Here is a 12061-nt window from a genome sequence, read left to right on the forward strand (position 1 = left end):
CTCCTTCTCTCCTTTCATCTTGGCTAATGTAATTATGGTGTGCCTTGGTGTATTCCTCCTTGGGTCCAACTTCTTTGGGACTCTCTGAGCTTCCTGGACTTCCTGGAAGTCTATTTCCTTTGTCAGATTGGGGAAGTTATGCTTTATTATTTGTTCAAATAAGTTTTCCACTTATTGCTCTTCCTCTTCCCCTTCTGGTACCCCTATAATTCAGAATGTTGGAATGTTTAAAGGTGTCCTGGAGGTTCCTAAGCCTCTCCTCATTTTTTTGAATTCTTGTTTCTTCCTTCTTTTCTGTTTGGTTGTTTCTTTCTTCCTTCTGGTCCACTCCATTGATTTTGAGTCCAGTTTCCTTCCTATCACTATTGGTTCCCTGTGCATTTTCCTTCATTTCTCTTAGTGTAGCATTCATTTTTTCATCTAATTTGAAACCAAATTCAACCAATTCTGTGAGCATCCTGATCACCAGTGCTTTGAACTGTGCATCTGATAGGCTGGCTATCTCTTCGTCACTTAGTTGTATTTGTTCTGGAGCTTTGATCTATTCCTTCATTTGGGCCATTTTTTTGTCTTGAAGCACCTGTTACATAGTAAGGGATGGAGCCTTAGGTGTTCACCAGGGTGGGGCAACCCACATGGCTGCGTTTTGATGCTATTTGTGGGGGAGGGGTCCAGGAGGGAACAATGGCGCTTACTCCACTCTCTGCTGGATTTCAGTCCCTTCCACTGCTCCCCCCAAACAAACTGGGCTCTTCTGATGCTGATTCCCGTGTGGGTGGGCTTGTGCCCATTCTAGGACCCTGTGGGTCTCTCTAACAAACTCTCCTGTGAGGCTGGGAGTCTCTCCCAGCACCTCAACCCCCACAGGTGTTTTCAATCAGTGTTTTGAGGCTTTATTTACCCTCGCTGGAGCCCTGGGTTGCATAGTCTGTCTCACTCCCCAGTTGCACCTGGATTATATGTGTGCAAATGTGGGACCACCAGGTCCGCCAGCCACCTTGCGTGCCACGCCCCTCCACAATCTGCCTCCTGCACACCCAGTTCCTCCAGCCACCGCCTTTTTTTGCCACAACCCCTCTCCACTCAGCAGCACAACTCCACCCCTCCTACCAGTCTGGATGAATATGTCTATTTTAACTCCTTGGTTGTCCGACTTCCATACAGTTCAATTTTCTGTCAGTACTGGTTGTTTTTTTGTTTCTAAATTTTTATTGTCCTTATTTTGGTTGTGGGAGGAGGCACAGTGTGTCTACCTATGCCTCCATCTTGATCAGAAGTCCTGATCTCCAGTGATTCTTTACTCTGATGAAAAGAGGGAAGCCTGAGCCCTGGTCAGGTGATTCAGTTGGTTAGAACATTGTCCTGATGAGCTAGGGTTGAGGGTTCAATCCCTGCTCAGGGTGAGTGTTGGAGTCAAGCAATGAATGCATATGTGGGTAGAACAACAAATCGATGTTTCTCTCTCTCTCTCAAATCAATAAATTAAAATAATGTTTTTTAAAGAGGGAAACCTGAGCTCAGAAAGAGGCTGCAAGTTTCTTCTTGGGCTGGAGGGAGGGGCTCTTCTCTGTGGGCCACACTTCTGCCCTTCACCCCACCAGGACCATCTGTAACACCCAGGCCAAGCTGGATCCAGCTGATCTCCCTTTCTCTCAAAGGCTTACCACCCACCAACAAGGTGCTCCAGACCAGCAGGTCTTTGATAATCTTTGCGCCTGATCCTGGAGACACTGCTGACCTCCTTCCTTCCAGTCTCCTCAAGGCTGTGGGATTTTCTGGGCAAGGTACCCAGCTAAGGAGAAGTCCACCAGTTCATTCCAAATATGATTTTCTAGGCACCCACAGCCAGGCATAGCTCTAAGAACTGGGGCAGAGCTGTGAACTGTCCAAGCATGCCTCTGCCCTCCTGCAACTCGGGGACCTGTTTAATCAGCAGCAAAGCTCTTCCTTCCACAGCCAGCGACAGTCTGGACTTCTGTATGCATAGTGGGCAGCAGTGTCTGAGCACTGTAGAGCCCAGGCCAGCAGGAGGGGAGATAGAAGGTGACACCCCCTCACTCCCAGTGTGTAACTGAAAATAAGAACTCAAATAAACCTCATATTTAACAAAAATCAGCAAAGTTCTCATTTTTTCCCTACAATGATGATTTCATGCTTTCCTTCAAAGTATTCATTGTCAGATTCTTCCTCAAAAAATTATTTTAGGTCCCCACACCCTAAGGGTGGTCTACACACTGTCCAAAGCAAAATAGAGTATAGAGGCATGAGTGGCACGGGGTGTGGCCCCGGCTTGGTGCTGGCCTCCTCATCTAAAGGAGTCTGATCTGGCGCATGAGCCTCAACAGCAGGAAATGCCTCAGGGGTGATGATCCTGGGGGGCAGTGTGGGCTCCCACTCCAGCGTGGCCTGGGGCAGGCCCCAGTCTGGGTCTGGACTCGGAGCACACAATGTTCCCTCAGGTTAGACACATACGGAAGTCTGGCTGTCCAGGCAGAGCCCAGGTCAGAGTCTGGCTCCAGGGGCAACGGGGCGGGCTGAGCTGGAAACCAAAGGTGTGGCTCAGCCGACCCATCAGTATCCAGCATGCACCAGGCTCACTGGGCACTCAGCCTGCCTCCTGGGATTGCGTAGGCCTCAGGGCTTCCCCACCCTGGAGCTGGATGGTTCCCACACCTGGGCAGGTAGAGCCTCTATAGCAGGTAAGTGAGTGGGGGTAGACAGTGTGACCCTGTCAAAACCCTCTTGCTCCCCTGAGCCCAGCTCTCCTCACTAAATATCTGTGGTTCTTTTTTGCAGAGTGATGAGGTCCTCACCGTAATCAAAGCCAAAGCTCAGTGGCCAGCCTGGCAGCCTCTCAACGTGTAAGTAGCAAACAGACCCTGGCTCTTCGTTCTCCCTATCCTAGCCTTGAACTTGAAGTCACTCACCTAATGGCCACAGCATGCCAATTAGCTCATTAAAGTCAGCAATACCTGTTAGATGGACACACAGGCCAGGAGCATACCCATGTGTGGAATGTCACCAGTGCCCCTATCCTCTCAGGATGCAGTCTTGGTCTCTGTTCCCCCTGATAGCTCTAACGCTGCAGAGGATCCAGCTCAGAACACGGATTCACCAGAATGTATTCACTCATGCTCTCAGCCACAACAAGCTGAAATATACTTGCTCTCCAAGCTCACGGGCGTACTCACTCACTCTAAGCAAATATGCCTCACGGGAAGTCAGGTTTACCCTGGGTTCCATTCTCAGTCTCCATCTCTTCTGTCTACTCCATCTCTTAAGATCTCATCCTACCATGCATTTTGGTAAATAGGGGTATGCTGATGGCTCCCCAAACTACCACTTCCCCAGGCAGGTATGTAGGCGGGTGATGGATAAATCCATCCATCAATTTTCTGGGCACCTCTGGGGATGTCCCACATGGACCTTGAACTCATCATATCCAAAATGGAGCCCATCACTAAGTCATATTAGTTCTGCACTCTTAATGTCTCCCAAATCAGTCCTCGCCTGGCCATTCTGCTGCCACTAATTCAAGCCATCATCTTTTCTCACCTAGACTACTTCGATTCTTCCCTCTTCCATGGGCTCCTCTGTCTGATCCTTCATCCTGGGTTATCAGAGTGATCTTCTAAGAACCCAAATCTGATTCCCTGCCTTAGAATCCCTCCATGACTTCCCTGCATCTCCAGGATGCAGCCTGCACTCCTCAATTCCCCCGTGAGGACACAGTGAGCATGACACGCTTCAGCCCCTGCCTCCTGTTCCTCGGGGCTCATGTCTGGCCACCTCCTACTCTGCACCTCCCTGCAGTACCCTGATTCCCATGCAGTTCCTTGAACAAGCCTGGATTTTATTTCTCCTTCATGGATGCCAGGCCTGGAGCAAAGTTCCCAGGCAACCACCAAAAAATGGTTTATGAAGATAGGCTTGGCTCACCTCTCTGTGGAGCCGTCTGCATACGGTAACAGTAACACTGATGAAGACAGCAACAATGTGGGGAATGTATGAGATACTGCTCAATGGGAGAACAGGCAAACTCATATAAAGCATAGGAAGGGAAGTGCAAGAAAGACTCCACAGCATAGGGCAGTAGGAGCTGAGGGAGGAGGAGCACTCGCACATGACCAGCTGATGGCAAGGAAGCTGTTGCCAGGGACCTGGTGACCACCTGCTTAGCCATTCAGGAAATTAATGGCTTATCCCCTACTCAGTGCCTGTCCTATACCCAGTCCCCACCCTTTAGAATGCCCAGCCGAGGAGGAGACAGACAACAGACAGAGCTCCACCACTCCAGGCCTGCTCTGCACAAGTCCACGCGGCCCCGTATATACAAAATATATCCACTGTAATGCCACCATGGTAGCCCTGTTTGCTCCCAAAGGAGAAGTGCTACAATGAGGATATGAGTGGCTCTGGGATCCCAGAGAAGGGGCACAACGTAGCCTGGGAGTGGGCTGGGGCAAGGTCAGGAAGTCTTTGGGCAGGAGGTGCCACGGGGCTGAGCCTGGAAGGACGCTCCTTGCCCCAGAGTGGCCCAGGTCTGGTGGAGCTGAGGCCCTGAGCGGAGGCTTGAGGAGGGCAAGAGAGGATGGGAACAGCTGACCAAGGGCAGCCTGGCTGGTGTGTGGAGGCTTTTGCCAGCTTGCTGTGATCTCCGGGCCTTGCTCTGGATCTCGTTTGAGGAAGCTGAGAACAGAGTAAGTGAACCCTAAAACAGCACAGGGGCCTGGGGTGCCAATCCTTTGCACAGATGGAAATCCATGTGTAACTTGTGACTCCCCCAAAGCTTAACTACTAATAACCTACTGCTGACAAAAACCTTTACCAATAACATAAACAGTCGATTAACACATATTTGTATGTTTTATGTATTATACACTGTTTTCTTATAAGAGTAAGCTAGAAAAAAGAAAATGTTATTTTAAAAAATCATAAGGAAGACAAAATACATTTACAGGACTATACATATTTATTGAAAAAAATTCCCCATATACAGGGTGGGGCAAAAGTAGGCTTACAATTGTGAATATGTGAAACACTTGAGTTTGTTCTTATATTATTATTTATTAATTATCGCATTATTTTCCATATGAACAACTGTAAACCTACTTTTGTCCCACCCTGTTAAATGGACCTGCACAGTTCAAACGCCGTTTAAGGGTTGACCGTAGCTGAAAACAGGCCCAGGCTTGGAAGTGCCTTTGCCTCCAAGAAGCAGTAGAGGCAGGGCCTGCTGGGCGGGGCCATCTCCTGGTAGACGGGGCGTGTTCTTGTTTCCCAGCTGTCCCACCAGAAGACACCGATGTGAATTCACAAAGGTGTTCAGCCCCCTTTGCATAATTAACATCAATCTGAAAAAATATCCATTCTGAATGCTGTTTGCTCAGGCTTTCTTCTCAGCTTCCCCCAGCTCCCAGGCTCTCAGAACCTTCCTATGACAAGTTCCTCACCTTTGGTTCAAGACCAGGTAGGGGTTGGGGACATCTGGGCCACAGTTTGTGGATGTCAATTTTTACACCACTAAGGATACCTATACCATTTTCCCTTAAGGAGCCTGGGTTTAGAAAGATGTAAACAGTAAAGCAAGGTGCTTCAGGAAGGACAGAGGGAGGAAGAGAAAGAGAAAAGGAAGAAAGCTGAGAGAAATCCTTTTTCTGTGATCACCTACTATTTGCCAGATACCATACTAGGCACTTACATTCCTTAACGCTCATACTAACCCCATGATAATCCCTCCGGGGATCATAATCCTCACTGTACAGTGGATGGACCCACACTCAGAGGTTGTGTGACAGGTCCAGCCTCAGCATCCAGCTGCATCAGCGCAGAAGCTGACTTTAGTGTCTACGCCCTTCACTACAACAAGGTCCTTCCGTTAAGTAACTGTTCATTATCCATTCTTTAATCAATCCAAACATAAAGCTGTCAATCAGACTTCTGGTCAACATGAAATTAGCAGTGTGACCACACTAAATTGTCTGACTCCTGAAAAAAAAAACAGATTCTTAGCTTGCACTTACCCTACATTCTATCAAGGGTGACTAAAACATTTAATTGCCTCAACAAATGTGCATCTGGGGTCTCCCAAGGGAAGTGCTGTGGAAGGCCCCCAGGGACACAGCGCTGAGCAGAGCAGATCTTCCCATGGAGCTTACAGTTTAAAGGGGGAGAGACATGAACCAAACGATGACAAATGTGACATGTCTATGACGTAAAGGCATAAGCTGCTGTGAGCGTGTGTGGTTGGGGCCCCAACCCAGCCTGCAGATCAGAGAAACCTCCTTGAGGAAATGGGAATTGAGCTAAGAGTTAAGGAATCAATAGAAGTTAACTATGTAAAGAAGCAAAGAAAGGGAAGAACATTCTAGAAAGTCTAGAGAGACCATTATGTGCAAAAGCCCTGAGGAGGGAGCAGAGCATAAAGTACTAACAGGTTATAGTGTAACCATGTCCAGAAATCAGAGCTGAGCTTGGTGCAGGGCCAACCCATGTGACATTCGAGATTTTGATTTTTACATTAAGAGTAATGGGAAATCATTGAAGGGTTTTAACCTGGATGACAACATGATCAGATCTAGATTAAAACAACACCCTGGCTCCAATATGAAAAGGGTAAGAGTGGCTGAGGAGAGACCGGTGAGGAGGCTGTTGCAGAGGTGCGGGGAGGATTCACAGGGACTTTGACTAGGACGGTGGTGGTGGAGATGGGGAGGTGCAGGGACCTGGGAGACACGTGGGAGTGAAAACGGACGGCCGTGGTGCTACGTTGGATAAGGAGGATGGGCAAGGCAGAGAGGTCAAGATGCTTAATTAATGAGTTGGTGGGTCCTCTCGTATGGAACATCAGATGAAGTTCAGCGGGGAAGATCGTGGATTCAGTTCTGGATGGGTTACCTTGAAATGCCTTCGAGATACCCAGTTGGAGGGGTTACATAAACAGTTACCTATAAAGCTCTGAAGCTCATGGGTATGGAGTGGGGAGGGAATTCTGCACTGAGTCAACAAGGAATGGGTGATAATGACAAGGTTATGGGTGAGAGAGAGCTTGAGAATAAGTCAAGGGCTTCAGGCTGAGTCCAGAGAGCACCAGCATTTAGTGCTGAAGAGGACTTCCCTGCAAAGGAAACAGAAAAGGAACAGCAAAGAAATGGGGGAAGGAAGCTTGCTACCAGAAAAGCCAGGTGAAAAACACATTCAAGGAGTGGGCAGCCTGTGTCCAATGTGGCTGAGAAATCAAGTACGATTAGAGCTGCAATGTGCCCACTAGATTTACCAACATGAAGATCTGTCAGTGACCTTATTGAGACTCCTCTCTGTGGAGTGGAGGGGGAGAGGTAAACAGCCTAGAGCAGGGTGAAATGTGAACAGAAGAGGAGGTTATGGAGTCAGTGAGTACAGACAACCCTTCTGTGAAGTATGCTATGAAAGACGAGACTGAGCCACAGCTCCAAGGGGATGAAAGAATCAATGGACTTTTTTTCCCCTTGGTTTGTAAGACAGGATAGGCTTTCTGAGAAACTGAAAAAAAAATATTTGGAGATACCTTCCCACGCTTCACTCCTCCCTTAGACGTCCTAATACCCCAGTGGAACAGAATTAATTGAGGGCAAACACTCAGACTTCCCAAACACCTAAACCCTCTCCACTCAGTGCTACCAGCTGGTCAAGGGAACGTTATTTTCCTTTGATATTCCCCTACCCACGTTCCCCTTTCCCCTTCCAAATCTCATTAGGAAGTCAAATTGGGAAGCCTCCACGCAGCCAAGTTTTGTTTTGCAGACTCAGCCCTGCCCCTCCTCACTGAGCCTGCTCGATTGAGGTTAATGGGATTCCAGCCTCTCTCTCTGGTGGAAAGCCAGGGTGACCTACTTTGCAAGGTCCTGCCCATGGAAACTGACTTGTTTTCCAATGATCTTCATCTTTATCCACTAGACCACTTCTCAAAGGACAGCCTTGAATGAACAAATTAGCTGCTGACTTGTTTAGCTCAATAAATCAAGCTGTGGCTCCAACAGCCCGGAGCACAGGTACAGACAGGAAAGAAATTCTCAACAAAACCCACATCCGTCACCAGTTCCTCTGGCGCCTGAGCAAAAAATGCGCAGGTTTCCTGCAAAGCGATTCTGCATTTCCACCACCCAGTCCTCTGGGTTAGTCTGGATGCTAGGAATTACTGGAACTTTTTAAAAGAATTTTTATTTCTCTAAAAAAATTAAAGGGTTTATATTTTTAAAAAAACTTATTTTCCCTTTCTTATGAGTCCTGTAAAGGACTGTAGTCTCCTTAATTATTCCCAGCCACTCTGCTTAATTAACATTTGATTAGACAATGGTCCTGTTCTCAAGACAGACGAGGGTTTGGTGAACCGGAAACACCCTCACCCTGCGCAGAAGTCCTGCCTCTGGAAGGTCTGTGCCCGGTAATCACCCAAGCCCTGGCTCCCCATGAGGTCAGAGGCATCTTTCCCTCAGTCAGGGCTGAAGGCCCAGGACCCTCCCTGCCTCCTGCAGCACTTGCCCAGGCCCACTGATGTCCTCGGGATTGTAAAGGAAGACTGGACTATATATGATCTAATCAAGCAGATGGACCCGGAGCTCCAGATGCTTCCAGGTTATAGTTTTCTAAGTCTGGAAACCACTCAAACCTTCCTCCACTCACATAGGGCCTCAGCCTAATGCGTGGCTCGAGCGCCCTCTAGTGGCCTTATTGAGTTTCTGCAGCATCAAAAACTATTGGGAACAGTCCTAAAACACACCATGAGAGACAGAACTCAGTATGTGAGTGATCTGGGTCACCAGTGGCTTGAGTCTCACCGGTGTGGATCTTTAATTTAGAAGGGTATAATAAGACTCAAAAAGGATCATAAAATCCCTTTATTGCCTCTTTTGTGCTGCTTTTGGAATTTTTGTTTAGAAATGTTTATCTATCAAGACTGATATTTTTCTTACAGATTTGGATTAACTCTGTATATGCAATAGATATTAACATTTATCAGTCACACTAGAGCAGGGATGTCAAACTCATTTTCACCAGGGACCACATCAGCCTCGCAGTTGCCTTCAAAGGGCCGAATGTAATTATAGGATGTATACATGTAACTACTCTTTAATAGTTAAGCAAGAGTTTGGTGCTGCTGCCGGGTAGAAACAAGGTGCCAGGCCAGATAAAACAAGGTGGAGGGCTGGATTCGGCCTGAGGGCCTTGTGTTTGCCACCTGTCCACTAGAGGGAAACCTTTTGCCCACGTGTTATTTTTCTCTCTAATTCAGTACAGCTGTTTTCATTATACGGCTGGTTTTAGTTGAGTCTAATTCAATTAGCTATGTTTGTGATTGCTTTTATTGTTGAAAAGCTGAGGAAATTAACACTTCTCTAGCAGACCAGAAAACTTGACTTTTTTTCAATAATCTGGTTTTCTATTTAACACTGGACTTTTTGTGTGTATGATACTGAATGGGAACCCCATGTTTTTATTGCAGTTAAGATAACCCAACCCCACTCATTGCGCAATCTTTTCTTTCCCCCTAAATTGAGTAAGTCCTCTAAAGTTTGTGGGATCTCCAGTCTGTGCCACAAATTCATCTTTATCTCTTATCCTGAATATTATGTCATTTCCATTATCATGCTTTATAATGTATTCAGCTTTATAGTATGGCCAGATCAACTGTCTTTGCTAGGAAAATGATTAAAATGTAAATCCCACATAGAAAAATGAAACCAAATTAACAGAATACCATAAATGGGAAAATGTAACATGTAAGAAAGCATGAATCAGAATGTCTATTATGGTTTAGGCAAACTAAAGAATTCTAATCATATTTAGCACTTCCTAAAGAAAATTCACATGTACTCTTAACTCATTATTTTAACATTTCATTTTTATTACAGAAGTATTAAATACCTTGAGGTGATTTTTAAATTACATTTGAAGGTCAAAGAAAGTACATTGGCTCCATATTTGTTTCTTAGATTAATTCATTTATTTCAACAAATATTTGAAGAGAATCCACCGCGTGCCAAGTTCTCTGCCAGGCGCTGGGATGCAGCTGTGAACAAGGCACACACAGCCCCTCCTCTGTGGAAATCCATCAGAGAAGGAGGAAATTACACAAGACAGTCCATGGAAAGACTGGACCCAACATACTCTGGGAAGACCCACCAGGGGTCCCAAGCAATGGAGGCATTTTTGGTTGCTGCAAATTTCCTACCTCTTGAAATACGTACCAAAGACTGTAGGATACCTCCCTCAGATTACAGATTTGGCCAAAATGCATTTGCAGAGAACAATTTGCATAAGTCCTTGTAAAACATGAGGTTCTCAGATGGTTCCATCCATCGGCTGAGCAGTGGATCCAGGGGGAATTGGGTGAGGGTCGGTTTGGTTTCTCCAGCTCTGGATTCCTCAGTAGAGCTGTTTTCTTCCCCTCGGGTTGTCATGGTGAATAGTCCCACCAGTGGGGTACAGAATAGGAACCACTAACCTGACCCAAAGCCACATACTCATGGAGATCAGAAGGGAGTAAGTGGGAAGGTTGGTCTCTATGGCAGTGGAAGAGGAAGCCTGCTCTCCAAGGCACTGGTGGACTTTCAGGGGCCGGGTGCCAAGGAGGGCTGGGGCGCACAGCAGCCCCACCCAGACACCAGTGTTCTCTGTGGCACTTAGTGGAAGGCAGGCGTCGGTCTGTAGTTACCAGTCCGTAGGTGAGCGATGCTGCAGCACCCCAGACTGCAGGTATTCTAGAAATCGGGTCTTTGAAGAAGCTGCTGAAACAAGGATACGGCGCAGTGGTAATAGCTCAGGAGGCAGGCACGGGACTAAGTATCCTAGGCAAGTTGTCTCCCTGAACACTCACAGTAACCCGTATGGGGATCCTCATTTTACAGATTCGGACCCTGAGGCACAGACTGAAGGTTTGTCAGTTTGTCCAAGGATACTTGGCTTCCTTCTTTCTCTGCTTAGTGTTTGATCCTGTGTGGCCTGGCAGAGCGGGAGCGACCCACTGCCATGGGGCCTGGCCAGGTCTGGAGTCGATGCTTTCCGGGGACAGGTGAAGGCAGCCAGAAGCAGCTGGTCCCAGCAGAGGGACACAGGGACTCCTCGACAGCTGAGGTGGACCAGCTGCCAGCTGGACTGAACAGGCGAGTTGGCCTGCCGCCAAGGATTCCCCACGATTGGCAGCCTGGGGGCGCAGAGTCAGGTGGCTTGACCTTCAAACCTCAGACCGAAGCCCCAGTTATCTCCAAGTTCATGAACCTCTCTACCCTTTCCTTTCTTCTCTACACAACAGTATAATAATTCTAACTCCCCAGGGAAAGGGAAACAAAGTAACGCAGGCCTGCTACCAAGCCGGTGCTGACTGACTCTAACCCTCCAACCCAGCCCCTCGGTGGGCCACTCCTAAGGCCTCTTCTTAGCAACATGAGGAGACAGGTTGTAGCTTAGGGGTTGTCAGCCCAAGGTCTCTGGCTCTTCGGCGGGGCCCTCACTCGCTGACGGCAAAGGGGTGGGCAGTGGCTGAGAGCCTGGTTCCAGGGCAGGGCTTTGCTGTAAAGCAGCCTGTTACGCAGGCAGCGGGATGGGGAAGGCGCTCCCCCTGGTGGCAGGATGGAGATCTCAGTACAGTCACAAAGGGGCAGGGTGGAGGATTTACAAACTGATGATGAAAAGAATACTGGCCTTGAATGAATGTGGACTTTTGGGTTGCGGTCTCCATTCTACCATTTTGTGACCTTGAACAAGCCACATAACCCTTCTTAGCCTCAGTTTCTGCGTCTGTGACTTGGGGTCAATTATCCTGTTCTGGGGATTCAACGAGAAAGTACAAGGGCTCGGGGCATTGTTAGCCAGCATTTGTTTGTGAAGTTCCTCTCACACCCAACACAGCTGGGCTCACATATAGAACAAAGTATTTGTTCATTCATACACTCAGAATCATTCCGTGCCAGGCACTGTTACAGGAACTGGAAATAAAGCCACAGTGAGACAGACAAAAGCCCTGCTTTCTGAGCATACAGTCAGTCCTGTGAGAGGTGACCGTCAATAAGCAGCTAAACAAGTC

General features: G+C 47.7%; 1 protein-coding gene across 1 annotated transcript in view; it reads left to right on the forward strand.

The window, feature by feature from the left end:
* Positions 1-12061, forward strand: part of SPON1 (spondin 1) — a 268290-nt gene that overhangs the window by 240591 nt on the left and 15638 nt on the right. The window contains exon 7 of the mRNA XM_045825507.1: positions 2797-2861. Within this exon, the coding sequence (XP_045681463.1) occupies positions 2797-2861 (65 nt within the window). The remainder of the gene's footprint in view (positions 1-2796; positions 2862-12061) is intronic.

The sequence above is a fragment of the Phyllostomus hastatus genome, unplaced genomic scaffold (genome assembly GCF_019186645.2).
Source record: "Phyllostomus hastatus isolate PE091 unplaced genomic scaffold, TTU_PhHast_1.1 phas_scaffold_585, whole genome shotgun sequence".
Lineage (NCBI taxonomy): Eukaryota > Metazoa > Chordata > Mammalia > Chiroptera > Phyllostomidae > Phyllostomus > Phyllostomus hastatus.